The following is a 26,009-nucleotide window of genomic DNA, read 5'->3' as shown; positions in this document are numbered from 1 at the left end:
TTAAAAACAAAGTTTTGTGCTGTGTGAAACTTATCACACAGCAGATTTGCACCCAATCCTATATGTCCAATGTCAGTGTGATTTTAGATAATTTCTTCAGCATGTTTGTTCATTGTTACAGTTGTTACTAAGGTCATTATTAACTGTCATTAAAGAAGGGAGGAGGTGGTGCTTACCCCAAACCTTGTCTGTGGTTCCCTGTGTCTAATTAAAAATACTTTTTTTTCCCCCCTCACTACAGACTTTGCTTAGACCATCATGTGTTACAACTATTCACTGTTTATCTGGGATTTCAAGTGAAGCTCCTCCTGCTAGCTCTCCCCCTCTCCTTGCCTCTCTTAAATAACCCAGCAGTGATTGAACATGCAAGTTAGTTAGCAAGCAAGGACCTGGAGCTGCAAAGCCTTCTTTTCCTTGGCAAAGCAAGGAAGTTGCAAAGAGTAAATGTGTATCATTATTATAGGCCAAACTATGAAGATTTCTAGCTATTTTCTTAGAGTTTAGTGGAACAAAACTGAAGCCTCTGGAAATGAAACTGGGGGGAAGACCCAACCCACACAGACAGAAATCTTTATTAAACACAGATGTCAACAGCAGTAGCATGTAATTAGTGCCCTAATTGTGACTGGGCAAATAATGGTGGCTTGGGGAGGACCCAGATGGAGGCTCTGACTGTGGATGTGTCTTTTTCTGCCAGTTACCAAGGCTCCCTTTAAGGTCAGTGAAAAGAAAAAGGCACTTTCTGGAGCATGATGTATCTCATCCCATCTTGGCCTGGTGTAGGGGGTATGAATTGCATTCTTAAGACTGCACTGACTTGACCTGGTTTTGCCTGCACCTTTCTTATGGTGCCTACTCCTGGATTCCCAGACTCCTGTTCATAGCTCCCTGCTCACAGCCCTTGTTTTTCCTGAATAACAAAAGAAGGAGGCATGAAGGCACATTGATTTGACAAGATATAAAGTATTTTGTATTCCCATTGGCTGGGAACAGGATTTGGGAGCTTTGAGTCCATTTCTAACCCTGCCACTGACTTAATATACAGCTTTAGGCAGCTCCCTGCTCTGTTTTCTGAAGTGAAATTTAGAGTTTTTATGTATGTTTGCATCTGAATAACTTTGAAGTCATAAATGATGGAGGGAGGGGAGGGATTGGCACACAATTAAGTTTGTTTTTCTTTTTGGATTCATCTCACTTAGGTTTTATTCTGAGACCAAAATCCACATAATTATGGCAGCAGACCAAGGGTATTGTGTCTTCAGACTAACAAATTAAAAACTCTGAGTACTAGGTGGCTTATCATTCCTACAATAGGAGAAAAAGGAGAGAAGTCCTTTAATAAGAAAAATAAGATTAGAGGAAGTCCCTGTCATGAATTCACTCTGGTTTATAATGCATTTCCATGGCTTATCTCACAGTAAACAATGATGGGTGCTTCAGACCTTCAAGGGGTTTAGGAAAGAACTGTACTGTTCTCTGTGACTTGGTCTTTACCTACACCAACACGTGCTTTATTACCTTGTGCTTGTTTAGCACTGTTAAGGGCACAAGCTTTCAGTGGTGAATGGGACTTGAAGTCTAAATTTAATTTTAATTAGCTGTTAATATATGCTTAGCATGCATAGATGGCTGAGATGAAAACCCATGCGGGTGGGCAGTGACTGCATGTGCGTGTGTGCACTTGTGTGGAAAAACCACGGAATTTTTTCTGACAGCAAAAGGAAAAAAATAAGGAAAAAACTGTGTTGTGTACACTGGGAATGTACAGACATGTACAGCATTATGAGTTGCAATTCCTTCCCTTGGAGGGCTGTTTTCAAAATGCACAAATAGATAAAAGTGCCTGGTTGTAACGTGCTGCACACCCACAGCAGGCTGGGAATGTAACCTGTGTGGCAGAACACTGCCCACCCCTCTCCTGGTAATCTTTCTGGTTCGTGGGGAGAGATCTCCAAGCCTTACACACCTGTGGGATTTGGGAATCTTCCTGCCACTGCTGCCATGAGTCCAGCACTACACTGTATGTATATTCAGAGTAGGATGGGAGAGAGGATGAGGCTTATCCTGGGATGGAGACAGCTGCTGTGGATGAAATGAAGAAGGTAAGACCTGGACAGAGGTCTTGGTCTGATGTTGTCATTTATTGGATAAACCATTCTTTGTGTTTTGGGTTGCTTAGTCCACTCAAGGTGAACCATGTGTTAAATATTGTGCTGAATCAGGGCCTTCATTTGCTTAAAATCTTTTTCTTTACGTTCATCAGTAGACTTAGATGGTACATTGGCAGTTCACACCACACAGCAGGTCCAGTCTTGTGTGTCTGTGACTCTGGTAATTGCTGGGAGCTGGGAGACCAGATGTGCTTTTCCATGACTTGTGCTCTGTGCCTTTGTGAGACCTGAGATCAGCTTGACATGAAGGTGCTGAGGCCACAAAGAGCTCAAGTTTGTATGGTTTACTTGGCTGTGTTTAGGGCCAATCTGCTGTTCAGTGCTGTCTGGCCTTCAGCCCATGGCAAATAGCTCCCAAACTGTGCTCAGAATAATTCAGAACGTGTCTGGGGCATCCTATACAGTCCTTGGATTCCTCGAGTCTTCACAGATCTTCAATCATCCTGCTTTTTTTTTTTTTTTTTTTTCCCCAGTACTGGCTATAATTTGTATTGAAAGCCAAGAATGAATGTAAAGAGGAGTTGTTCCATCAGACATAGTGTCTATCTCTGAAGAAATGTGGCTGAAGAAGAAATGGCCTTATCAATGCACCCCTAATTCCTGGTGAACCTAATGGGATTCACCCTGGGTGTGTTCAAGGCCAGGCAGGATGGGGTCCTGAACAAGGTGGTCTGGGGTGTTATCCCTGCTCGTGGCAGGGGTGTTGGAGCAGGATGCTCTCTAAGGTCCCTTCCAACCCAGACCTTTCTGTTAGATTTTCTATTTTGGGATTTTCAGTTATTTCATTTTATTCTTTTTTTAAAATGGTCAGTAGCTTAGCACAAATTTATTTCCAAACTCATCTGTCCCATGCTGGATTTTTTTTCCTTTCTCCAAAAGACACGTCTCATTACTATGCAAACAATTAAAATGTAGAAAAAATGTGATAATTAATTACCATGCAAAGCATTCATTTCCCTCTCCTTCCACCATGCTTGGGTTTCCTTTGGAATTCTTACTGTATCATTAATTGTTCAATCTGTACTTAGATCACCTGTACTCCTTTAAAGGTACTTGTCCTTGCAGGGAAATCTTCAGCTGACCTATGTCCTTGGCCAAGCTGCCTGTTCAGGGAACAGATGGCAAAAAGGAGGCTAAATTTACCATTTTGTTTGCAGCCCAGTATGACTTAGTCACAAGATTTTTCTTTTAATGTGTTAGTTGTGGAAATCTGTTCATTTGATATTTACATTCTTTTCAAATGGAAGCTTCATTTATGATGTTACCTCAAGAGGGTGACTAAAACGTGTGGGCTTGAACAGGTACGGTGTGTAGACTCTGTGGCTCTCATTTCCTTCCTTTTCTGACTGTATGAAACTCATTGCTTCAGAAAGCATTAACTTGACCTCAGTCATGTGGAAGGATCCCTGGAATCACTTAGCCCACAGTGATTTGAGGAGCTGGCAGGTGCTGCCAGATGTTGCCACGAGGGGCTGTGTGTTGGGAGTGAACACCGGCGATACGAGCGGACGCCAAGGGTGCCATTCCTGATTTCAGCCTTCTGCCAGCTTGCTGTCTGTCTTCTAGAGATCGTGCACTAGACAGGCTTTGGCAGGACAAGAGATCCAGTAGGAACTCACAGTCGTCCGTGGAAATCTGTGGTGTCATCGGGGGATTACTGTCGTGCCTCTGCCGTCTCTTCTGGCTCTTCCTTCAGAGTTTCTCTGAGAAGAGTCTGGACTAATATATTATGTATGTAGATGGTGCCATGGCAGTGTTTTGCAAGCAGCTGGAAGATAATTTGCTTGCCCTAAGCATAGGAAGGGCTTTTCCCTTACATCAGTTAGACAAGGTTTTAGTCTGTCAGTTCTCAAGTCAGGAACAGAGCTCACATGCTACTGGTGCCTTAATGACAAGGGAAGCAGAGCCTGTGTCACAGAGCTGCTCCTCCTTTGCCGAGGACAGGAATGCTTTCATGTCCCACATACCCCTTTGCTAGGCAGGCCGGATGCCATCAACATACTTCACTAGCCTGCTACAACTTGTGCTCATCCAGGGATGAACTGGGACAAGATTTTTCCCAGGAAGCCATTCCTAATGTCACATAGACAGTTTAAAGAGCTGCTGAGTAGCTATGGTGCATGTGCAACAGCACTAGGTGTGTTGTTTTGCTTCTTCTTAGTTTAAAACACAAGAGGTTCCTGCATTTCTTTTCAATCCTGATTTGTGGTTCTTTGGGAGGCACAGCTTTAATAATCACCAGTGTCTGCTTTTTATCATTACCCTCTCTTCTGTCCAGATACAAAGCAGATTGGAAAGGGTGAAGACTCATCAGAGCAACTCCCAGACAAGTCAATTGGAGGCTGCCTGACTAAATTGTCATAACACACTCTGAAAATGCAGCTCATGCCATCTGCAAGGACAATCTCAGAGAGAGCAGATCGCAGCTGCTGGGTGTGAGAGGCAGGAATAGGTACTGCCAGCTCAGTAGTTCAGCTTAGAGGCTCTTACACCTGCCTAAGACTTTTGCACAAACGGAGCAGTGCTGGCACTGCAGTGAGGTTACTGCTTTGCCAGTGTTTACCCCAGTGGGCCAAAGCAGGACTAAATGAGATAGATCTGAAGAGGAGTGAACCATGCAGATCACAGACTGGGGCAGGAAGGCTCTTTGACAGTGATAACAGCATTCCATCCATGACATAGTTCATGCTCTAAAGTTCAGTTTAACTTGCTGTGCAGTGTCTTTGCACTCAGCTTTTCTCAAGCTGCTTTAGCACACACCAGCATCCTTACCTGGCTGACTGAGGGCAGGTGGAGTCACTGCATTTACCTGGTTTGACTTCCCCAGTGCTGTTGCTATTTTGCTCTCCTACAGTGCCTTTTTTTGTTAGCCTTCTTCCCTGTGCTCTGCTTGATCTCCCACTAGACTGGTGACAAGATGTGGCTGTACCTCAGGCAGTGGCACTCTGGCAACTTTGGCTTTTGAATGGCAGTGTCAGAGGTGATACAGCAAGGACGTGCGTGCAAAAAATCCTTTCAAAGGCTGAAGCGGATTTTTTTGGCATGCAAATGGCAATGCTGATTATTCCTTACTGATCTTAGATGCTGTCATGTCAAATCCACTTGCTTAGTGTCACTTCATAGCCACCCCTGGGACACTTGCTGAATTGTTGATAGGATTTAAGCGCAGCACAAGAAGTTAAGTAGCAAACTTTACTCAGTCTTTAGGGTGCAGGCTGGAGACTGCTGATTTGGCAGAGCTCATGGTAACTACTCCCTGTTGGAGGTAAGAAGTATCAAGATCTTTCTATAGAAGCTCTAGGAGAAGAAGGGAGAAGAAAGAGGGGGCAAACTCAGGAGCAGACACACTGGTGCAAGGGAGAGTAGAAACCCTAGAGGAAGGCCCAAGACTTGAATTCGTTTCATGGAAAGGAACTGAAGGTCATGGTGACTGGTGGGCCAGACTGATTCAACATGAAGAACTGAAGAGATCAATTTTTAACAGAAAGAGTCACAGAAGAGCATGTGGAGAAGAATAAGAACCCTTGTTTTTTGTAAACATGGATATCCTCTGAGTAAGATGGACTTTGGGCTTTGGCTAGTTTCTCTTGTTTCCCACAGGGAGCCAAGATAACTCCAGAGCAGGGCACATTGCAGCAGAGCTGGGGAGCCAAGCGGACCAAGCCTCTCAGAATTGTTGCCCTTGTCTTGTACCGAAGCGGCTGGAGGTGCCCTAGGCAGAGCCAAGTCAGTGGCTACATGCAGCTGGTACACAAAAACATCTGCAGAAGTGACAAAGTGACATCAGCCTCCTTTTCTGGGGGCTCAGAGGAGCAGTGGACCTGCGTTAGGTGCCGTGAGCGGCTTCCACTGGCACAGAGAGAATTTGGCCTCTCGGCTTCCCCACCTCCCGCTGGTGTTTGTGCTGTTCTTTGAAGGAGCAAGCAAAGGATGCCGTGCTGCCGCAGCCTCAGTCGCTGCCGTGCCCGGGGACCGGAGCAGCCGCCCACCCAAGGCAGCTCCACGGTGGAGGATGGGCTGGAGCGGCTCGGCTGTTGCTATAACAACAGCACCTCTGTCTCCTTCCTCCTGAAAAATGAATCGCTGCTGGCGAGATGAAGCGGAGCAGCTTCTCCTCCTCGCAGATGAAAGCCCTGCCAGCAGCCTCCCCACGCTCCCGTTGATCCGTTGGGTCTGTCACGGCATGTCCGAGCGGCTCTGCCGAGGGTTTCGGCAGGGTTGGATCCCACCGTTCGGCTCGGTGCGCGTTTGCGTGCGCGCACGCTGTCCCCCTGCCTCTCCGCCGACTGCAAGTCATTTAAAAAGTCAACCTGCCAAAATTTGACCTTTTCTCACTCTGCACCTGGAGTTTTTTCCAAGGCATATAAAGAATCGAGAGTCCTGCTTCACTCTCTTGTGATTTGGGGTAAAAAACTGCAGTGAAATGAAGATTCATCAGCCAAATATTTTGTGTGAATAAAGCTAAAAGTTTATGAAGCTGAAAGGAGGTTGTTTTATTTCAATATTTTCCTTTGATTTTGATATTTTCCTTTTATTTTTATTCTATGTGTCAACAATCTTCTGTTCCTAGACATAAATCTCTCAGCTCCTGCTAATGTCTTCACAATGCATGCCATAAAACATGCACAAACTGTGCACTTGTACTAAGAAGGAGAGGGAGGGTACTTTAAAAGGTACTGTTTTACTTCAGGGATTGTGTTTATAGAGGGAAGGGCAAGTGCTGGGGTTTTACTCCAAGACACTCTGGAATCCTGATTGTGGTGAACTGTTTGCCCAGTGTATGCTCAGTGTAGGATATCCAAACCATTCAAGAGCTAATATGGTGACTGGAATTAAATCAAGATAGGAAAAGGAAATTTTTCATTAAAATAATTTGATGAGAGTATTTCGGTGTTGTACCTCAAAAAAAGGAGATGCGTTTATTGTTATGGCTCCCAACTCCCCCAAAATGCTGCAATCAAGAGGCTTCCCCACCTGCCAAGGTTGTACCCAGCATGTTGCCTTCTAACAAACCTTTCATGTTAAGTCTCTGTCTACCTACAGTTTTTCAATGAGCAAACAAAGAAGACAAAAATATTAGTGCCTGTTAGCCCCCCAAATCCTGAAGTTTCTGAAGGAGAACGATGTGGATAAACCAACTTAGAGATTTAATTTAATTTTTTTTTGCAATGAGGCGCAACTTCTGTATGTTTCATATTTCATAGAAAATAGTTTTCACGTCAAGCTGCTTTTTGTTGTAATGCATAATAAACATGATTATGAATACTTATATACTGGGCTAAAGTCACTGTCTGTTTGTACACGGGGACATCCAAGTTCCAGCACATGATGAAACTTTGGGAACTGATATTTTTAGGGCTGGTTATTTGTCACTAGATAGTTGTGATTATTTTGATAAACATTCATATACAATAAGGTGATAGATTCAGGATAAAATGGTAGTGTTTTAAAACCTGAAGGTGTGAAATCATGTCAAAGTATATCACTCTCACCAATATTTTTGTCAAGTATTCATTCAAACTTGCAAAACGTATGGAGTCAGTTCACTTATATTCCTCAGGAGATAATGACTCTCACAGGTCCCTGCCTTGTCATTAAGGCAAATTTTTTTCCCATCTTTTCCTTATAGAACTTTACCTCATGATGAGAAGCTGCCACCATGTCCTGTTCTTACTTTAGCCCAGCATTGGTCAATATGAACCTGGGGTAAAGGGCCATGACACGTTTTGAACACTTCTTCAAATCCTGGTTTTGCCTGTGCATTCGCGTTGAGCTTGGCCTTGAGTCACTTGCTGTTGGGGCAATGTTTTTCTGGTGTGGCAGTAGTGACTTGGCAGTGTGATGGCTTCGGAGTTGAAATGGGCGATTTCAGCTGTAAATTGTGGCAGTGGCCCATGAAGGGCAGTATTTAAATATGCTCTTTTTACATTGACATAAATATGCTATTTTAACCCATTACATCAACTGACCACCTGCCCTTGAGGCCAGCTTGTGCTCTTTGTTGTCTTGCCCTGGAGCTGTGCTGTTGTACTTGTGAAGAGGCACTGTTACCACATCTGTACCATCCTTTCCTGTCTCCAGGGTCTGATCCAGGGTTATGGAAAGATCAGTGCAACCAACTCAGCTGTAGGAATCTGCAACCCAGCAGATACAGGACTCAAAAAGCATCAGGGAGCTGTACTGCCACACACCCATGTGCAGCTTAACATGGGTTTTTGGGGAGGGAGACAGCAGAGGTGAGAGCCGTATGTGTCCTCGTGGAATCCGATTTTGATCCTTCCCACTAGTCCTGGACTTCCTTTCCACGTGGCTGCCAACTGGCACAGACTGAGGCAATTGCCACCTCTGGGCAAGCCCCTCTGGCTGGCAGAGCTCTGCTGCCGTGGCACAGAGAGATGAGAAGGGGTGGACAGAAGGCGATTCTCTCCTGCAGGGCTCTGTGCGCTGCGGCCTGGCGGGTTCCTCCTGCAGGCTGTGGTTGCTGAGCTCGACTGTGCCAGGCTCTAATCCAGAGAGAGTGGCACAGTGTGCATTCCCACCTGCACCTGTGCAGCTCACGGGGACAAGAGCTGCTGGGCTTGAGAAAGGAGTGGAAGTGGAGTGACAGAGACTTGATAGGGAGGCCTTAAAAAAAGGGGCTCCAAATCACAACCTGCAACACAGGGAGAGGAACCTCTTGGTGCAAACCATTGGCTGTGCCTGTTCGCTTATCTCCAGAAACTGGGAAGAGACTCAGGGTGTGGACAGCTGCTACAGAGCTGCATAGGCATAAAATCACAGAATTTAGGAAGGGTTGGAAGGGACCTTAAAAACCTTCTAATTCTAGCCCCCTTGCCATGGGCAGGGACCTTCCACTAGACCAGGTTGCTCAGAGCCTCATCCAGCCTGGCCTTGAACTCTTCCAGGGATGGGACATCCACAGCTTCCGTGGCCGGTCTGTGCCAACACCTCACCATCCTCACTGGGAAGAATTCCTTACTAATATCTAACCTAAACCCGCCCTCTGTCAGTTTGAGTCCATTACCCCTTGCCCTATCAGTTGTAGAAGTCCTTCTCTTGTAGGCCCTCTGGGTACTGGAAGGCGCTATCAAGGTCTGCCCAGAACTTTCTCATCTCCAAGGTGAACATCCACAGCTCTCCAAATTCAGGGTTTTAAGAGCAGAGACCGGAGAAGGAGCCCAGCCATGGGGCAGAGGCTGTGCTTACGGAGCAGCTGGTCTGTGTGGCACCACAGGAGCCACAAGGTGGAGGAATTTCTGCCTGCGGGAGGCCTGGCACACACTGGCTTTCTGCAGGGTGGAACAGGCAGCAAAGTCTCAGCCACTTATGCCAACAGTGACCCACTGGGGACTCTTAATCACATTTTAATTATTTTCCCACATTAGAAAGCTGTTCTGCTCCAGTGAAAATCGAGGGGTTGATGGTCTGTTTAGACTCACGGCATTCCCTTTCTGCTTGGTTCTCTGCAGAAGGGCAGCCTCCCAGTAGCTTGGTGTCCCATGCATGCTGAACTGTGGCTGCAGCAATGCCTGTGCTGGCCCCATCCCTCTGCATTGTGTGCTGAAAGAGGCCAGGCTGGCCTGAGGGGCAGGAGAAGGGCCCAGCCCTCCCAGAACCACTCCCTGCCAAAACCCGGGCGAGATACGGATTTGCTTGCCTGTCTTACACATGGGATGAAAAGGGAACCAGCCCTCTGGGATGGGAGAAATAAATGGGATCTGGATTAGGAGAAGAAAGAAGGTTGAGGACCTCTAGGTTAGGGAAGGGGTGGGAGTTGCATATCTGGGACTTTCCTACCAGTAAGAATACTTTAAAAACTGATAAAATCTTTCAGTATTTTGTCTGCTATTGTTCTAGTATCAAGGATGCAAGTGTGTCCTGAAGGCGTTTGCTAGAGCTGTGACCTCTTTGCTTCCTCCCCTCCCCACTATTGTTTTTTGCCTTAGTGAAGAGAGATGCTTTTTTTAGCCTCGTACATAAGTAAAGGACTCGGCTTGGGTGCGAGTGGGGAGGACTGCTGCTTGCTACAGTTCTTTGCTCTGCTGCTACAACCTGACTTAAAACTGATGTTAATACACTAATTTTTTCTAGAATTCTTATATTCCGATTTATTTGCTTTTCTGTAGACTTGTCTAGCCACTATTTCTGTTAGCTATTTATGTTTTATGTTAGCTCTTAGCACATAGTTGATTTTTTTTTTTATTTGATTGAGTTAAAGTTATGCAAAGCACCTTCTGTTTTTTAGGGTGGATTTTTTTTTCTCCCTTAAAAGTGATTCTCAATGTGTTAGCCAAGAACATAGGGCTAAACAAACGAAACTATGTAATTTTTTTTGTCAACAACACATTTCAATATAAGTAGTCAATCACTTATATTGCAGTTATTTTTTTGAAGAAGCTTCTAGAAGCGTCCAGCAACAACAAAAAAATTGGAGTGACTATTAAGTTTTAGTGATTCCTTTTTTCTCTTTTTTTAAAATTCCATTAAAGACTTTTTTTAAATTCCATTTTAAGACTCCTCACTGTGTTAGGTACACTGTTTAAATCTTATCTTTGTATTAGGCACTAAAATGTCAAATGAGTCAACTTGTTCCCTAAATTTCTTGGAAGTTAGCACAGATTCAGCTTGGAAAGCACAGACATATTTTACAGTTCTGCTTTCCTAGTCAAGGGAAGGTTTGGTTTGGGACAGTGGGAGGTGTTTGGTTGTTTGGGGGTTTTTAGACTGTGTTTTCAAATTGATCAAAGCATAAGAATGAAATCAGAGAAACTTCCTAAGCAGTTTTAAAACTGATTGTCACTGGCTCGATGAGGAGTCTCTTGTCACAGTGCCCATGTGAACTTCTTTTGCATCTGCAAATGGTTAATTTTTTTTCTTTCCTCTTGTTTTCTTTAAGCTTCAAGAGACGGTCAAAAGGAAGTTGGAAGGCGCACGTTCACCTCTCAATGGAGAGCAGCAGAATGGAGTTTGTGATGGGAACTTTTCTCCAACCAGCAAGCGGACACGCAAGGATGTGCCAGGCATTGAGGCAATCAACAGCTTGCCCATTAATTTGCCTGCTGTTTCTCCTCTTCACCAGCTTGACATGAAAGCTCCTCTGCTCCTGCAGAACAGTGGAACTCACAGGAGTGGTCTAGAAGACTTGGGTGAAAATGGTGGGCTTTCTGAGATAAAGCTCCCTGTTAACGGCTGCAGCGAGCTGGATGATGGTTTAAACATCCTGCACAGCAAGGAGCTAAAGCAAGAGCCTCTGGATGACTCCAACTGCATAGACACTTCTGAAACATCTCTTTCGAATCAGAACAAGCTCTTCTCAGACATTAACCTGAATGATCAGGAGTGGCAGGAGCTCATAGATGAGCTGGCGAACACTGTCCCAGAAGACGATATACAGGATTTGTTCAATGAAGACTTTGAAGAGAAGAAGGAGCCCGAATTTCCCAGGCCTGCCACAGAGGCTCAGGAGAGTGCGAGTGTAAAAAGCGATCCATCCCATTCTCCATTTGCTCATGTCCCATTAGGCTCTCCCCAGGTCAGGCCATCTTCTTCCGGTCCTCCATTTTCCAACATCTCCTCAGGCTCCAGCATTGCTTCCGCATCCAGCGCACCGCTGGCCCCAGTCCCTGCTGGATCACCAGCAAACTGTGTTGTGCAGTCCCCTCAGACTCCCAGCCAGGCCCACACGCCCGGGCAGACGCAGGGGCGCTCCGGGAACGGCTTCCTGATGAACCCAGCATCGGCCGTGGCAGGATCGGGGCCTGGGCCGGGGGCCCTGCCCAGCGCTGACCTGTCCCCAGCTGAGCAGCTCAAGCAGATGGCAGCCCAGCAGCAGCAAAGGGCCAAGCTCATGCAGCAGAAGCAGCAACAGCATCCCAATCAGCCCTCAAGCTGGTCACCAGGGGGGCCTCCATCTAGTCCCTACGGAGGACCCTTCAGTGCAGACAAACCAAATAGTCCCATGATGTATTCTCAAGCCTTTAACAACCAAAACCCTGTAGTGCCTCCTATGGCAAACAATCCCCAGAAGACCACAATTAATAACTACCTCCCTCCAAATCACATGAACATGATCAGTCAGCAGCCAAATAATTTGGTCACAAACTCCTTGGGCAAGCAGCCCAATATGCTTTCTTATGGCAACACCAAACCTCTGACCCATTTCAACTCTGAGCTGGGTCAGATGATGGCCCCGGCAATGGCAAACCCCGGGAAGAACACCATGATGCCGTACATGCAGCAGCAGCAGCAGGCCCAGCAGACACAGATGCCGGCTCAGGTGGCCCACCTGAGCGAGGAGCAGAAGCGCATGCTCATCATGAAGCAGAAAGGAATGATAAATCAGCCCATGGGATATGCAGCACTCCCTGCCCTCGGTCAGGTAAGTGTGAGTGCATAACACAAGAGGCCGATACAAAGGCTCTGTACAGTGAGCCGCTTGTATTGGCCACTACAGAGGCTGACATCTCTTTGTCCAGTCTCCTCCATTCGCCTCCTCTTTCTCCTGGAAAGTACGGAATGTCATTGCAGATGCTTCTTGGTTTGTTCGTGTGGTATTGGAGCCTGATCATTTTAAGAAACAACTGAAATTATGTTGCATTATACTTCAGTTCTGTTGTTAATTCACTGCTCGTTCCCTGTGCCTCTTCTGATGAGTGCTTGGGGCCACTCTGGGAAATTTTGAGTTAGAAGTCACTCTTCCTTGGAGGGTTTATTTCCATTTTTTTCATAATGCGAGACGTGGCGGTTGTGGATCCCAAACCACTGCATGGCTTAGTTTACCACATTGTAGTTAGCATTGTAACGAAAAGATGGAGCAGTTGGTCCCTTCTTCTGGGGGTAGAGAACAAGCCACCTTTAAACAGCATTTTTTGGCATTTTGGCTCTGGAAGCAAAGGTAGAACATGTGGGTTCTGAGTGTCTTTGGTTTTAACTGGGAAAAATAAGAATAACAGAATGCTTTTAATGGTGCTTGGGCAATGATGATGAGATGGTTTATTCTGGGACTTTGAAGCAGTCTTTAGCAACACCAAGTATTTTGTCTTTCAGCAAGAGGCTAAAGCCCTGTTGGCTTCAGAGCCTCGGCATCACTGTCTCATGAGTATTCGTGCTAAGCTCTGGTGCAGCAGTCGCCAGGCCTGGGGAATACTCTGTAATGAGTTAATAACCAGTTGGAATAGTGGTTACATTAATGCCCTATCACCTCCTGGGTCAGCAGGGTATTCTTAGTTGTGCAGCCCCTGTAAAGATCTGCCCACCGGTGTCATGGAGAGGTTCAAGAACAAATTTTCTAAATGTTGTATTGAGAGCTTTAAAATGGATTGAAGTTAATAATCAATTCTCAAAGTAAGTGATGCCTTCGCAGAAGTTATGTGCCACCAAAACATGTCAAGAAGTCTGATACACACTAATAGTGTACAATACACTAATAGAATTGTTGGTTGATCATTTTAGCATAATAGCTTTTCAGCAAATCAGCTGTTTCCACACCACCTACAGGGAAATCTTCATTCTGAGCATGGTTTAACTGGGACTCCCACTGTAATGCATGTGGAAATACAGCAAATTTTGTTATTCCTTCAGCTTACGGAGTTTGGGGATCAGCCAATAAGGAGAAGTAGGAGCTTTACCAGGTCAGACCACATCACAGATTATTTAAAGTTAATTGCAAAACAAAAAGAAATGTTCATCTGCCTCCTGGTTTTGGTTCAGGATGTATGGTGACAGCTCAAAGGTTCGTATTTTTATATTAATTCTGCTTGCCTATTTTTTTAGACATAGGTGATCTAAAGCCTCTTCTTTTGGAAAAGGCTTATCTAGAGAAATATTGCAATAATGGCTTAGAACTCAGACTGTAATTGTAGCTACAGATTTGCCATTTTGTAACTAAGAGGCAGAGGATGCTTGGTCATACTGCCAATGCTTTATTGTTTCTTGCTTTTGTTAAATCTGCTGAACTCAAAAACCCATCAAAGAGCTGAGAGGATGATCTGCCTGTGGGAAAGAGTTAATGCCATCTCCTCCATTTCCTAAGTCGAGAAATTCATGTTAATATCTCTCTGCAATTCCACAACATGAATGGGTAGCCAAGATTTCATTTATCTAATCTCATTCAGTTCCTTTTTTTTTTTTTAAGTGTAGGAAGAACTAGATATTTGGATAGAATTAGATAAACAATTAGAACAACAACTTTCATAAACAAGTCCAGATATTAAGTCATTTCTGTGACATACAAAGAAGAAACTTAAGGCAGAGCCATACATAGTTTGTTATATATTATGTACAATTCCCATTTATTGATCCATCCAGGATGAGGGACTTCTTGATTTTGTGTAGACTTCAAAAGGTCCCTTTACTATTTGTGGAACCCACTTGCCTACACTGAAGGGATTTATTTTGATGAGAAAAGTTGAAGTAATAAGTTTCTAACTGCAATCAATTTCTTCTTTTTCTCCTGCTTCCCTGAAAAGCATTTTCCTGTGGAAAGGTAGAAAGCCTATGATTGCAAGATGTGCTTGATAGAACTTACTGTTTTTGCAAAAGTGGTAAAAATATTGGTATTGTTAGGTTAAATGCAGACTGATGCAGATTATCTGATTCTACAACTTACTACATGCTGATAGTCACAGAGGAAAAATGAGAATATTGCACTCTTCGTTTGAAGTACATTTCTGAATGTAAAATGAATGTATCTTTCTGTGGACGTTCGGGACTGGTACTGGCACTGTAGCCCTCAGCACACTCTTGGTGAAGGACCCATGTGCCCTCAACCATTAAGTCCTGTATCTTATTTTAAACCTTGTTTCTCTTCTCAGGAGCACTGGTTGGGGTGTTTTTACACAAAGCAGATACTGGTTTGGGTTTTTGAGGCAGGGATTTTTTCAGAGGTGGCCTGAAGGTAATTTTGATGGGATTTTTTCCTGGAGCAGAGTGTTAAATCCATAGGCAGATTCTGACCCATCTATATCCAAAAAAAAAACTCACGGTGGACTCGTCTACCTTATCAAGACTCTTTCCTACTAATATTATCTCATATCTGACTGTTCTCCACTTGGTCAGACTCAGAATTCCCTGCTCTCTACCTTGCTCCATGTGCCCTGGTCTGCCCTAAAACCATTTGTTAGTTGGTGAGTACGTGGCAGGTGTTGCCCGTTTTTGCTCTTGTTTTTTCTGTGCGGTTCTTCCATTCTTGTTTGGCTGGAGCTCATAGGCTAATCCAGCCAGTAGATTTTCACGGGGATGGTAACCTGCTTGATATTTGAGGGGTAGAGATTCTCTTCTCTTCTGGCTCTCATGTCATAATAAAAGAAATCAGGTCGTCCCCCCCCCAAAATGCAACAATCGCTTTGTTTAGACTTTTTATACGATTTTAGAAATAAAAGGAAGAAAACCTGAACCCACCTCCTTCTCAAAAATTACACTGTTTTTTAAGCTAAAATGTTCCATTAAGTTTTTGAGATCTATGCAAGGTTTTATGGGAGGCAGTTTTTCTCTTGTTCCTCAAACCAAAAAGTAATTTCAAACTGAGGAAAAGTAAAAAGGTTTTCTTTGGGAAATTTAGGAATAATTAATTGTGCTTTTTCTTAGTTCCAGCTGTTCTATATGAATGCATAATGGTAAGAAAAAAAAGCAGCCCAAAGCAATAACTGTTGAATGGCTGAGGCAAAATTTGATGTTTGGAGCCAAGTGTGTGAGGGAAAGTAATGAGAGGTCAAAACAAAACAGAATTTTCTGTGGGCGTAAGAAAAGTAAAACTAGACTGCAGCTATTTGCCTGCATGGGACTGTGAGAATGCTGCAATTATTTCCTAGTGAAACCACTACTTATTTTGCTTAAAATTGTAGAGATGTGAATGAAGGAGAGAAATGACACCATCCTGCAAGCATATTTCATATTTAATTATCTGTCCTTTGTTTTTATCTTATCCAATCAAGATGCATCATCTGCTCAGTCTGGTTTTGCATGCCAAAGATAAAGGGGGACCTGTGTCCTGAGAACTTCCAAATAATCATCATTGCCCTTTAGAAGTGAAAGGGTGTGCTTCTCTCTGAAATGGTAAAAGAGATTTTACACTTGTTTGAGGGTTATCTTTGAGATAGTAAGACAAAGAGACTGTTGATGTTCTGGAATTTGGCCTTTTTAAAAAGCCTGCCTGGAAGTAAATAAGAAAGATTTGTATTCGCTGCATGAAAGTGTGCCAGAGAAACACCTGTCTTAGCAGATTTTAGGGGACACAGGCTGGAATGGAAATAATGAAGGAGACAGTGAGGATGACTGGCTGAGCAGCCTACAGAGCTCTGGTGAATGCCTGTCTGTGCTATGTTTGACTTGCAGACACTGCTTTCCACAAAAGCTTTGACTCGGGGCTTAGACGCTGTGCCCGCCTTTTACACAAGTCCCAACGTGCTCCCTGGAAATCAGTCTCCAGTAGACTTTCAAGGACAGATGGGTTAACAAAACACACTCAGATGGATTCTGACCATCTTACCAGGCAATTTGTGAGCATGGCCTAGCCTTCTTACCATGCCTGCTGCCATCTGCCCATTGTGTTGTAAAGGAGGCCATGTTAGCTTAAATCACTAGAAACAAACACTGGATAGCATTTGGCTAAGATCTCCATGGCATAATCCTAAAAACCAATTTTGTTGGTGTTTCCTCATTTTGTGACCTGTGGGTGTGTACTTATTAGTGTAATACAGACTTTGTTCCTTTCATTTGGCAATGTTTTTTCTTCCATACCAATGTTTTTTCTCCCCAGCCTAGACCTTGCAAAATCCAAGTCTAAGAGCATTGCTCCCATGTCCCAGCCAAACCACTCATCCTGTTTTAAGGAAATGGGAACAGACTGCCCAGGCAAGTGGTTGATTCACCAGCCCTGGGGGTGTTTAAAAGACATTCACATGTGTGGCCCTAAGGGCAGTGTTGAGTTAAAGGCTGCACTCGGTGATCTTAGAGGTCTTTTCCAGCCTAAATAACCCTGTGATCCTATGAATTTCTTTGGTGAAACCTACTGTCCTGAAACCATGCTGATGAGTATTCACTGCTAAATCCTCCAAGTTACTGCTGGTAGAGAGCTGCAAACCAGTTGTTCCATTGCTTTGCTAGAGAGTCTGTCAGAATAACTGGTCTTTTCCACTTTATAAAACACAGTTGTAGTGATAACTCTTTGATTCATAGAAATTTCTCCATTTGTTTTAAGATTTATAAAAATATAGTGTTGTGTGATTTTCTTCTTGTCAAGTTTCCTGAAGACTTATAGTGTGTATTATTCACATCTGTGAAGAAAATGTCCTATGTTATTTTTAGAAGCAGATACTTTGTGTTACTGACTGCACAAAATGTATATTAAATGTCCTCTATTTTACTTCTTTTCCTTACACTTTTCCTTCCTACGTGATCTAGGTTGTTACGTAAAGAGCAGTTTGTCCTGTTATTGAGTAAGATCCAATAGTTCAATAGTTCCAATAGTTTAATGATTCAATGTGTGCCAATCAACTCTCCTTCAGTTTTATTCATTACGCCTGCAGTTGTGAAGCACTGTGGTTTTGAATGTCTGTAGCCAGTAGCAGCATATTTTTACATAGAGTGCTACCCTTTCCTGGTGATTTTTTGTGCAATTTTTTTCCTGAAAGTGCGAGTTAGCATCATCAGTTTTAGCTTTCCAATCTTGTAGCCCATTCTACCTGCTTCCAGCAACACCAGCCATAACCAACTTCTTATTGTCCATGGGCCTTTGTAGCTCTCTGTGTTCACTGCAAACCAATAAACTGTCCTGTTTTCATGTAGGCAGTGAGTTCAGGTCATAAGTTGGATTTTGTTATTTTCCATTTTTATTTTGAGAGAAGACTTATTCCAAGTCTTCTTACTTCTTGGAAAGAGTGAGGTTCCTATCCTTGAAAGCACCTTGTCTGCTTAGCCTTTGGTGCCTCACTCCTGGTTGCCAGAACTCGCAGAGCTCTTGTCTGAGCATTTTGGTTTGACTTGCTCTGGTTCCTTTTTCTCCAGTCTGGGATCTTGCAATACCCAGCCATGACGCACATTGAATCCTAGCTTGCCCTTAGACAATATTTGAGTTTTAGATTTATCCTTTTGTAAATTTTGTAAGTCCATAGCATTACCTTTTCCTGGAGTGTAGACACTTAGAAATCTTCTTGCCCCTTATCATAGTTGGATGCTGGCACAATGCCAGTGCCCCCATGAAAATGCATTCTCCCTGGTGTCTGCTGTGAGATGTGACCAGAAATAGAGCATAGCAGGCTTCAACTTAGGAATAAAGAAAAAAAAAAAAACTTTATTAACTTAGAATATGTAAAAGAAACACACATAGAACTCAGGTGCCAGTATTCAAATCTGAGCACCAATTGGTTTGACCACAACCTCCCAAAAAACTCACTTCCTTATCAAACCAGGACACCCCTGTATTTATTCATTTCCCTTCTACAATTCCTACGTTTGACAATTTGCTTCTCAACATCTCAAAACATTAATCAGACCTTAATCTTACAGGAAGGTATATTCCTGTGTTTAAATTCATAAATACAGAAGTCTGAAATGCCTAAAACAAAAGTCAATTTGTGCCTCACAACACTGCTGGTTGGAAATACTCAGAAATTCTAAAATTGCTTTAAAATCATGAGCTCATAAAATTAATACATACTGGGGATAAGGCAGTAGTTATCTTCCTGTTTTCTTATCTCCTAGGATTCTTGACTTCCAGCTGGTCTTTATCCATCTGGAACAGCAGTTTGCTTTTTAGAGTAAAGCTTTGATTTTTCCTTCCACTTTTGGCTTCAGAATATTAAAGTGAAGGGAAAACACGTGAAATTATGAATCTTATAATGATGCGATAATGTAATACTGGGGATTTTCATTACCACCATTCCAATCCAACCTGTTCTTTTACACAAATGTACCCTCATGTGCAACTCCAGACCTCCTCCTTGGAAGCTCCCCTTTGGCTGTGTTTGTATTTCTGTGGCGTCACATAGTCCTTTTAGAAAGTACACATCACACAAGGAAATGACATTGCTTCCAAGTTGCAGTCCATACTGAATACACAGGTGAAGTAATTGCTCAACCTTCATCTGCCACAGCAAGAAGGCTGTGAGAGCAGTGGATTTCCTGGGCCTTGGAGTTTGCAGCAGTGATAGAATCAGCGGCAGGTCCTGGCCAGATTTAACAGCACGCATCCAGGGCAAGGAAGATCTCTCTACTTCGTCTCTTTTTCGGAGGGACAGGGAAGATCTCCCTTCTCTGCCCACTCTCCCAGGTCTCAGGCCAACCAATGAGATTGGTGGTCAGCTTTCCCTGGCTGGCAGTGGGAGCCAGGCAAGCCTTGGAGCCCATTTTGGAAGAGAATAGGCTTTGCTGGAAAGGCCAAAGGAAGGCTTTGCAGTTGTCCACCCATTTTCTCTGGCTCTGTTTTGGATCTGAACACACTCAGACCTATCTTATTTCAACAGAATAACCATTTAAAGCGGGGGTGGGTGGGGGTGTCCTTATAGTTTCTAAAGATCTGAATATAAAGGCATTAATCAATGAATCATCTGCCTTCATCAGGCATATAACAATGAACTTGAGATTATTGAGATCTGGGGCCCCTACTGCTCTCTGTACTGATTATAAGAGATGAAACAAACTGTCTCCTTTCAGGCTGCATTTCCACCCTGAGCAGCATTTCTAAGCCTCAGTGCCATTTCATGTATCTCTGCCGACATTAGATTGAAAATTGCCTTTTGACTATCCTGTTCTGCAGGAAACAAATTGTTAGCAAATCCCTTTGCTAGGAAAGCCTTTTCTGGGTAGGCTGGGAGTTTATTTTTCAATTTAAGCATAGTGTCATTGTCTTTCCCACCCTTTGTAAAGGGAACAAGAAACTGGATTAAAAATTAACTCTTTCCATCTCTCTTTCTCTCCCTCCATAGTAGGGGCATATGCAAGCTGAGATTTAATTCCAAGCCAACCTGAAATTTAGTTTTTTCAGTAGGTTTCAAGAAGAGTTTAATTGTACATGTAGAAATATTCTTGCAGCAGGAGTTGTTCTTGCACAAGCAGTATCCTCCCCTGTGCTCTCTTTACTGCATGAAGGATGGAATGCCTTTGCTGTTTAACTCACTTAAATTGGTTTCATGCAGTTTCTGCTCCACAGTGATGAGCCAGCCTGCTCTGCCAGGGACCTCCTTTTCTTTCTCTGCATTCTCCCTCTGCTCTGATTTCTCTCTGTTAAGGAGCTTGCAGCAAAGAAAACTTGTCAAATAATCAATTGATAAGGATAAAGGCTATAGGGTATCCTCTAATTGAAAATGCTGCTTTGAACTAGATTGCTCATTGTTCCCCATGCTGTACACATCCTTCTATGCTGTCTCCTGTATCACCTCCCCTTTCCTGTTTGCAGGCCAGCTGGGAATGGCACTGGCTTCTGCAGAGGGCAGGCCAGAAGGGCTGGTGCACATCAAGAGCCAGCCCAGGGAGCAGGGCAGACTGCAGGGCTCCTCTCCCCATGCACCCATCACCAGTGACCAGTGTAACTGGGAAAAGGGCTCCTTTGGGAATGGGGGAATACATGGCAATCCTTTCCCAGCTGCTGCTTCAGGCAGTCCTGTGCACCTGATCCAGCTGCTAAAAAGAAGCAATGTTGTGAGGGAAGGAAATCCAGGTGTTTCTGCTGTGGAGGGTGTCAGAGCCACATGTCAGAAGAGGGAGTGCCCACCTCAGGGGTGTTGCAGCTAAGTAAAGAGTCCACACAGTGACAGCTTCATTTTGGGTAGCACTGTGAGGAGGTCTGACAATCAGAAATGCCACAATTGGCGTGTCCACAATTATCTGTGCTGCTCCATAAGGTGCGAGAAGGGCAAAGGAGGAAGAAAGACACCAAGAGAAGTCTGCAGACTAAGCACTGCCAGAAAGAGGAAATCCCCTGCTCTGTTGTAATCCTTAAATGTGTTCCTTACATGTCCTCCCTCCTCCACCCACCTGCCCCCCCCCAAGAACATTTTGATGGCACTGAAAGTTTGTTTCTCCCAGGAGCATCTCCCAGCTCTTTTGCTTGAGGAGAACATCATTAAGTACTGACTAATGTTCCAGGTAGGAACTTAGGACCAAGTAAAGCTCATATTTTCCAAGGAAAAGTAATAGTCCCATCTTTAAGGGCTCAGTTTTGCTCACCTTTCTTTACTGCACTTCATGACTGTAGCTCAGGAGTGTTCTGAACATCACTGTGTTTTCTGGAGTTCATGTGGAACCCAACAGCCCTGTTAAACTCGTGTTTCCATACTCCTTGGTAGCTAGTACTGCTCTTTGGACACATCTTAGCAGGAGGGTTTTCTATCCCTTCTCTAGTATGACTTCCAGCCTGGTTGTGCCTCACCAGAGGGCTTGGCCAGCTGATCCCAGAGCAGTGATACCAGGAGCAGTGTCAGCATCCGTTCAAAGCTCTGAGCTCAGCTCCACCTGAGCTGTGTCTGTGGGAAGGAGTGCTCTCTGATGCTCAGCCTATACTCCCTGGGTGGCTAGGATGTTCCAGATCAGCAGCAAGGTGTACCTCCCACTTCTGTCTTCCTACTTTGTCTTTCATTTTATCCATGTGGATCCTATTTCTGACGCTTTCCAAAACATTTCTAAATATTCAAGCCTTATGCTACCTAGAAGCATTAGGTTATTGGGATGTGTATTCCCTCCAGAAAGATTTCCCAGTGTTGCAGCGTGTGTGTGTCCATAGGAGGAACACTTAAGATCTCTTGAAAGGCTGTCCAAGTAAGTGGTTAAGTGCAGATTTGGAGTCCTTTGCTCAGGAGGTTCTGCCAAATCCCAGCTGATGCATCTAATTTGCTAAAGAATGTGGCTTCTGCTCTCTCAGCAAGGATTTCATTCCTCATGGGCAATGGGAAGCTTGCCCTCTCTATGTTCATGTTCAGCAGCTTAGTGTTGTCTGCAACAGCCAAATTTGTTAATAAGGAGAGGAACAGATCTGTCGCTCCCTACGTTCTTTGTTCTCTTGCTGCATTCTGGAGTCCTCCCACTCGCACTCAGCCCCTTTTTCATGTGTGAGAGGAACATTTTGCATGCATTAGCCTGCAAGCATATCTTACACACTGGGACAAAACCACCCATTCTGTGGCAACACATCTTCCAAAGAGGTGCTCCCTCATTTACACCCGGTGGGAGCCTGTTAGCAGCTCTATCCTCTACAGTAAGAGAGGAGCTGCCTAGAGAGGACCAAGTACCTCAGGAGAAAGCAAGCCCAAGTTTAGCAGCATTGCCACCAAATCGGGTTTCCTCTGTCTCCTTTTCACTTCTCTTTCACACTTGGGCAGTATTAAAGCTGATTACTCACTCCAGAGGCTTTGTCTTTGGCTCATGCTAGCACCCTTCTGTAGAATCTGTTCTGTCAGATCTCTCACTTCTGGTTAAAATCTGGTTTGAAAAACAGGTACACGTGTAAAATGCCTTTTGTTTGCATATGGAGAAACTGGAGAAAAGTCAGTGTCTTTGAAAAACAGAAAAAAAAAACCATTTGAAAGTGTCTACCTAAAGAGAGTGTAGGGTCTGTCCTGAGATGACTCCTCCTTTTGTGACATGACATTCCTTCAAGAGTAAACATCCTCAGTAGAATCTGAATTTTAAAATCATTTTTGTACATAGTATTGCCTAGAGAAAGCAAGATTCCTGAGCCTGCCCAACATGCACTTTCCAGAGAATTATTTTTCCAGTGTGTATTTATTTCCCTCTGAATCCAGCAGGTTGGGGGGGATTTTTTATTTCTGTTGTTTTTTCGTTTTTAATCCATCCTATATTATTTGTCTGCTTCTTTTCTCTCTCCCACTACTCTATAAGGCATTTTTCTTTCTCTCTCTCTAAGTTCCCTGCTGAAGTTTACCTCCTGTTTCCCCTCATCCAGCTTTTATCTCTCTGCTTCCCCTTCTTACCCCTTTAATAGCACAGGACCTTTTTTTGGTGCTGTCACAGTTCACAGGAAATTACTGCAGACACCATGGCTTTCTGTGGTCTGTATACCTCTGGCAGATGGAAATAGTATGAAATATTTGTTGTCATAATAAATGGTTTTTTAACCAGTCATGGGACAGGTGAAGAACTGGGCAATCTCAGCTATAATCTCACTAATGTTGTAGCACCATCCATGAGATGAATTTGGCCTCTACACCTGCAGTCTGACTGCTAATCCATCTCAACCAGAATTGCAGTGTTCCAGACTATGGAACAGCTTCACTGGATCAAGATTATTTGCAGTGTGTCCCTTATCACAGATGGCTAAAACTAAACAAAATAGGTAGGAATTTTATATTGTTAAGTGGTATGGTACATGCACACCCTAGAGGATTTGTCTATGGCAGGAGAATGCAGTAAATGAGGGTTACAAACCCTTGCAGTCTTGCAGATGGAGAAGCAATTTGAAGTGATTTTTTTGGGAGAGGAACTTTTAAACCCTTCATATCATGCGAAGCTGGTCCCATCACTTGAAGACAACTTCTCTGTTCTCACAGACGTGCATAGAACAGAAACTTTTAAAGCCTTTTAAGACATTTCTGGAATAATTACTGCATGCATCACAAACCCCACATTGCACGTGGATGTGTTGTCAAATTTAGTGTACGTGGTCAGTGTGAAGATGCATTCACTTTATTCATCTGACTCCATGGGGGCTGCTAGTCCAGAATCAAGGAGAATCATTTCTGTGTTTCCCCAAGCACCTGCTCACATCCCCCCAGGTAAAAGAAGCACAATGGAGAAACTGTATGTACCAAAAAGCTTGTGTGTCTGCAGTGGTGAAGCTCTGGGTGTCAGTGGGAGATGTCAGAGGTTTCTCACCATGACACAGGAGAAGTCTCCAGCTGTGCCGCTCTAGAAATTCCCCTCTGCACTTACCCATTCCTGCACCTGCTCTGCAAACAGCACAGGGATTACACCCCCAGTCCTTCCCAAGGTGCAGATAGGAGTGAAAACTGCTGCCCAAAACAAACAAAAAAAAAATCCTTGACTCAGGTTACATAAGGGGTGGGCTGTTGTCCAAGTGCCCTGCTGAAAGGGACACGGGTGTCCTGCAGGCACAGTTGCACAGAGCCTGCTTTGGCTGGACAGATGCACTGACAGCCTGGGATTTTTGTGCTCATGGAGCAGAGGAAAAGGCCCCAGTTTGGCAAGGACTGGGGGTCAGGGAGGGGGAAAACCACAGGTACCAGTGCAGCCCTTGAGGAGAAAGCAGCCTGTGGAAAGAACAGGGCCCCCAAGCCTTTCTGCCCTTCAGTAAAAGCTGCAGTGCTCACACCATGCACAGCAGTACAGCATTGTTGCAGCAGTCCTGCATTGTTCCCCACTGCAGCTGGCCTGGGAAAGGGCAATAAACACCAACAGAACCCTTATGCCTTATTATCCACTCACCTGCCTGAAGCATCCTGCTTGCCTGCTCTGCTTCCCAGCTACTTGGCAAGCACTGTGCCAGAGAGGGCTCTGGCTTCTGGGCAGCACAGGGCAGAGTGGAGGGGAAATGTCAGGGCTGTAACTTAAGCCCAGCTCCCAGCTTTGTGCCTCCCACAGCAGACAGCAGCTGTGGAGTGGCCAGCACACGCTGGGAGCTCTCCTGGGTGTACTCTGGCTTTGCTCTTTCAGCAAAGGCAGCTGATGTGTCTGCTTCTGCCCAGGCTCTCTGCTTTAGGTACAGTGTACTGGGTCACAAAACCCAAAACCATAGTGTCATTATTCGTGCTCCTGAGCAGCACATTCCTCTGTAAAAAGCATGGACTTTTGGAAAACCCTCATGGGTGAGTCTGAAATGCAGGTACTGGAGAGGACACTGAATGGCAGGACATGGGTTTTTTTCAAGGTGGTGTTTTACCACCTCTTAGATTTCTCAAAGAAAAGAACATGGATTATTGTGATTGATTTTCAGTTAATTGAGAATACAATACGTGGTCTCTCTTTCTCTCTCCTCCATTTTTCTTATCTATTCCACCACTTTTAATTTCCTATTAATAGACTGTGCTTTTCCTTTTCAGCTTAGCGAGAGATTTCTCACCTACACAACCTTAGTCAATGGGAGCACTTACATAAGGACTGCACAGTCTGCCCCTGTGCATCTTAATGAAATTGGAGAAATTGTGGGGGTTTTTTCCCCCTTGTTCTTTGGAATTGCGTTCTCCTTTCTCAAAGATTTTTTTGGCCTCACAACATTAGATCACAACTTTGCAAAAAACAACCCACTGTGATCACAGCTTCGTTGCACAATGCCTGTGCTTTCTTGAATGTTGTTCCCATCTCTTCAAGATTAAGTAAGATCCAGTGGGTTGGACCTTTGATCTGCATAATAAAAGGCAAGGAGGTAGTTTGTAAATCCTTCCTTTCCAATCTTTATTCTTTGCAGTCTGGGACTTGAAGACCTGAAATAATTTTTGCTTGCTGAGAGGAAACTTTATGTAATGTATGTGGAGAAACTATTATGATAATTAGTGTTGTTAGGAAAAATCAATGTGTGTAAGTCATCCAACAGCAAGCAATGATCTTCTCACAATCAGCAATTTATCATGCATTGCCAATGCAGGAGGGCTAAGACTATTTTATTCAGATAAATTTCTCATTCTTTTAGTCAGTAAATCACGGTGCTCTTCATGATAGTAATTTTTAATGTGACTGCATTTTGTTAAGTTTTAATCACACATAATGGATTTTATCTGACAATGAGGTCAACCTGTAGTCTCTTCCTCTGTCATTTGAATCTTACCATCCCATCATGGGGAAGATCACAGTCACACCTGGATGCCCCAGACTGCAAGGAGATAGGAAATACAAGGGGCACAGGAGGCTGAACAGTTTAGACTCATTTTTAACAGT

General features: G+C 44.1%; 1 protein-coding gene across 2 annotated transcripts in view; it reads left to right on the top strand.

The window, feature by feature from the left end:
- The window catches only part of MAML3 (mastermind like transcriptional coactivator 3), a 229,383-nt gene that overhangs the window by 134,412 nt on the left and 68,962 nt on the right, over nucleotides 1-26,009 (top strand). For both annotated transcript variants that reach the window (XM_036383029.2, XM_036383028.2), the window contains exon 2: nucleotides 11,068-12,549. In XM_036383029.2, coding sequence (XP_036238922.2) covers nucleotides 11,068-12,549 — 1,482 coding nt within the window. The remainder of the gene's footprint in view (nucleotides 1-11,067; nucleotides 12,550-26,009) is intronic.

The sequence above is a fragment of the Molothrus ater genome, chromosome 4, assembly GCF_012460135.2.
Source record: "Molothrus ater isolate BHLD 08-10-18 breed brown headed cowbird chromosome 4, BPBGC_Mater_1.1, whole genome shotgun sequence".
NCBI classification, from domain to species: Eukaryota; Metazoa; Chordata; class Aves; order Passeriformes; family Icteridae; genus Molothrus; species Molothrus ater.
This window is presented reverse-complemented; position numbering and strand designations above follow the sequence as displayed.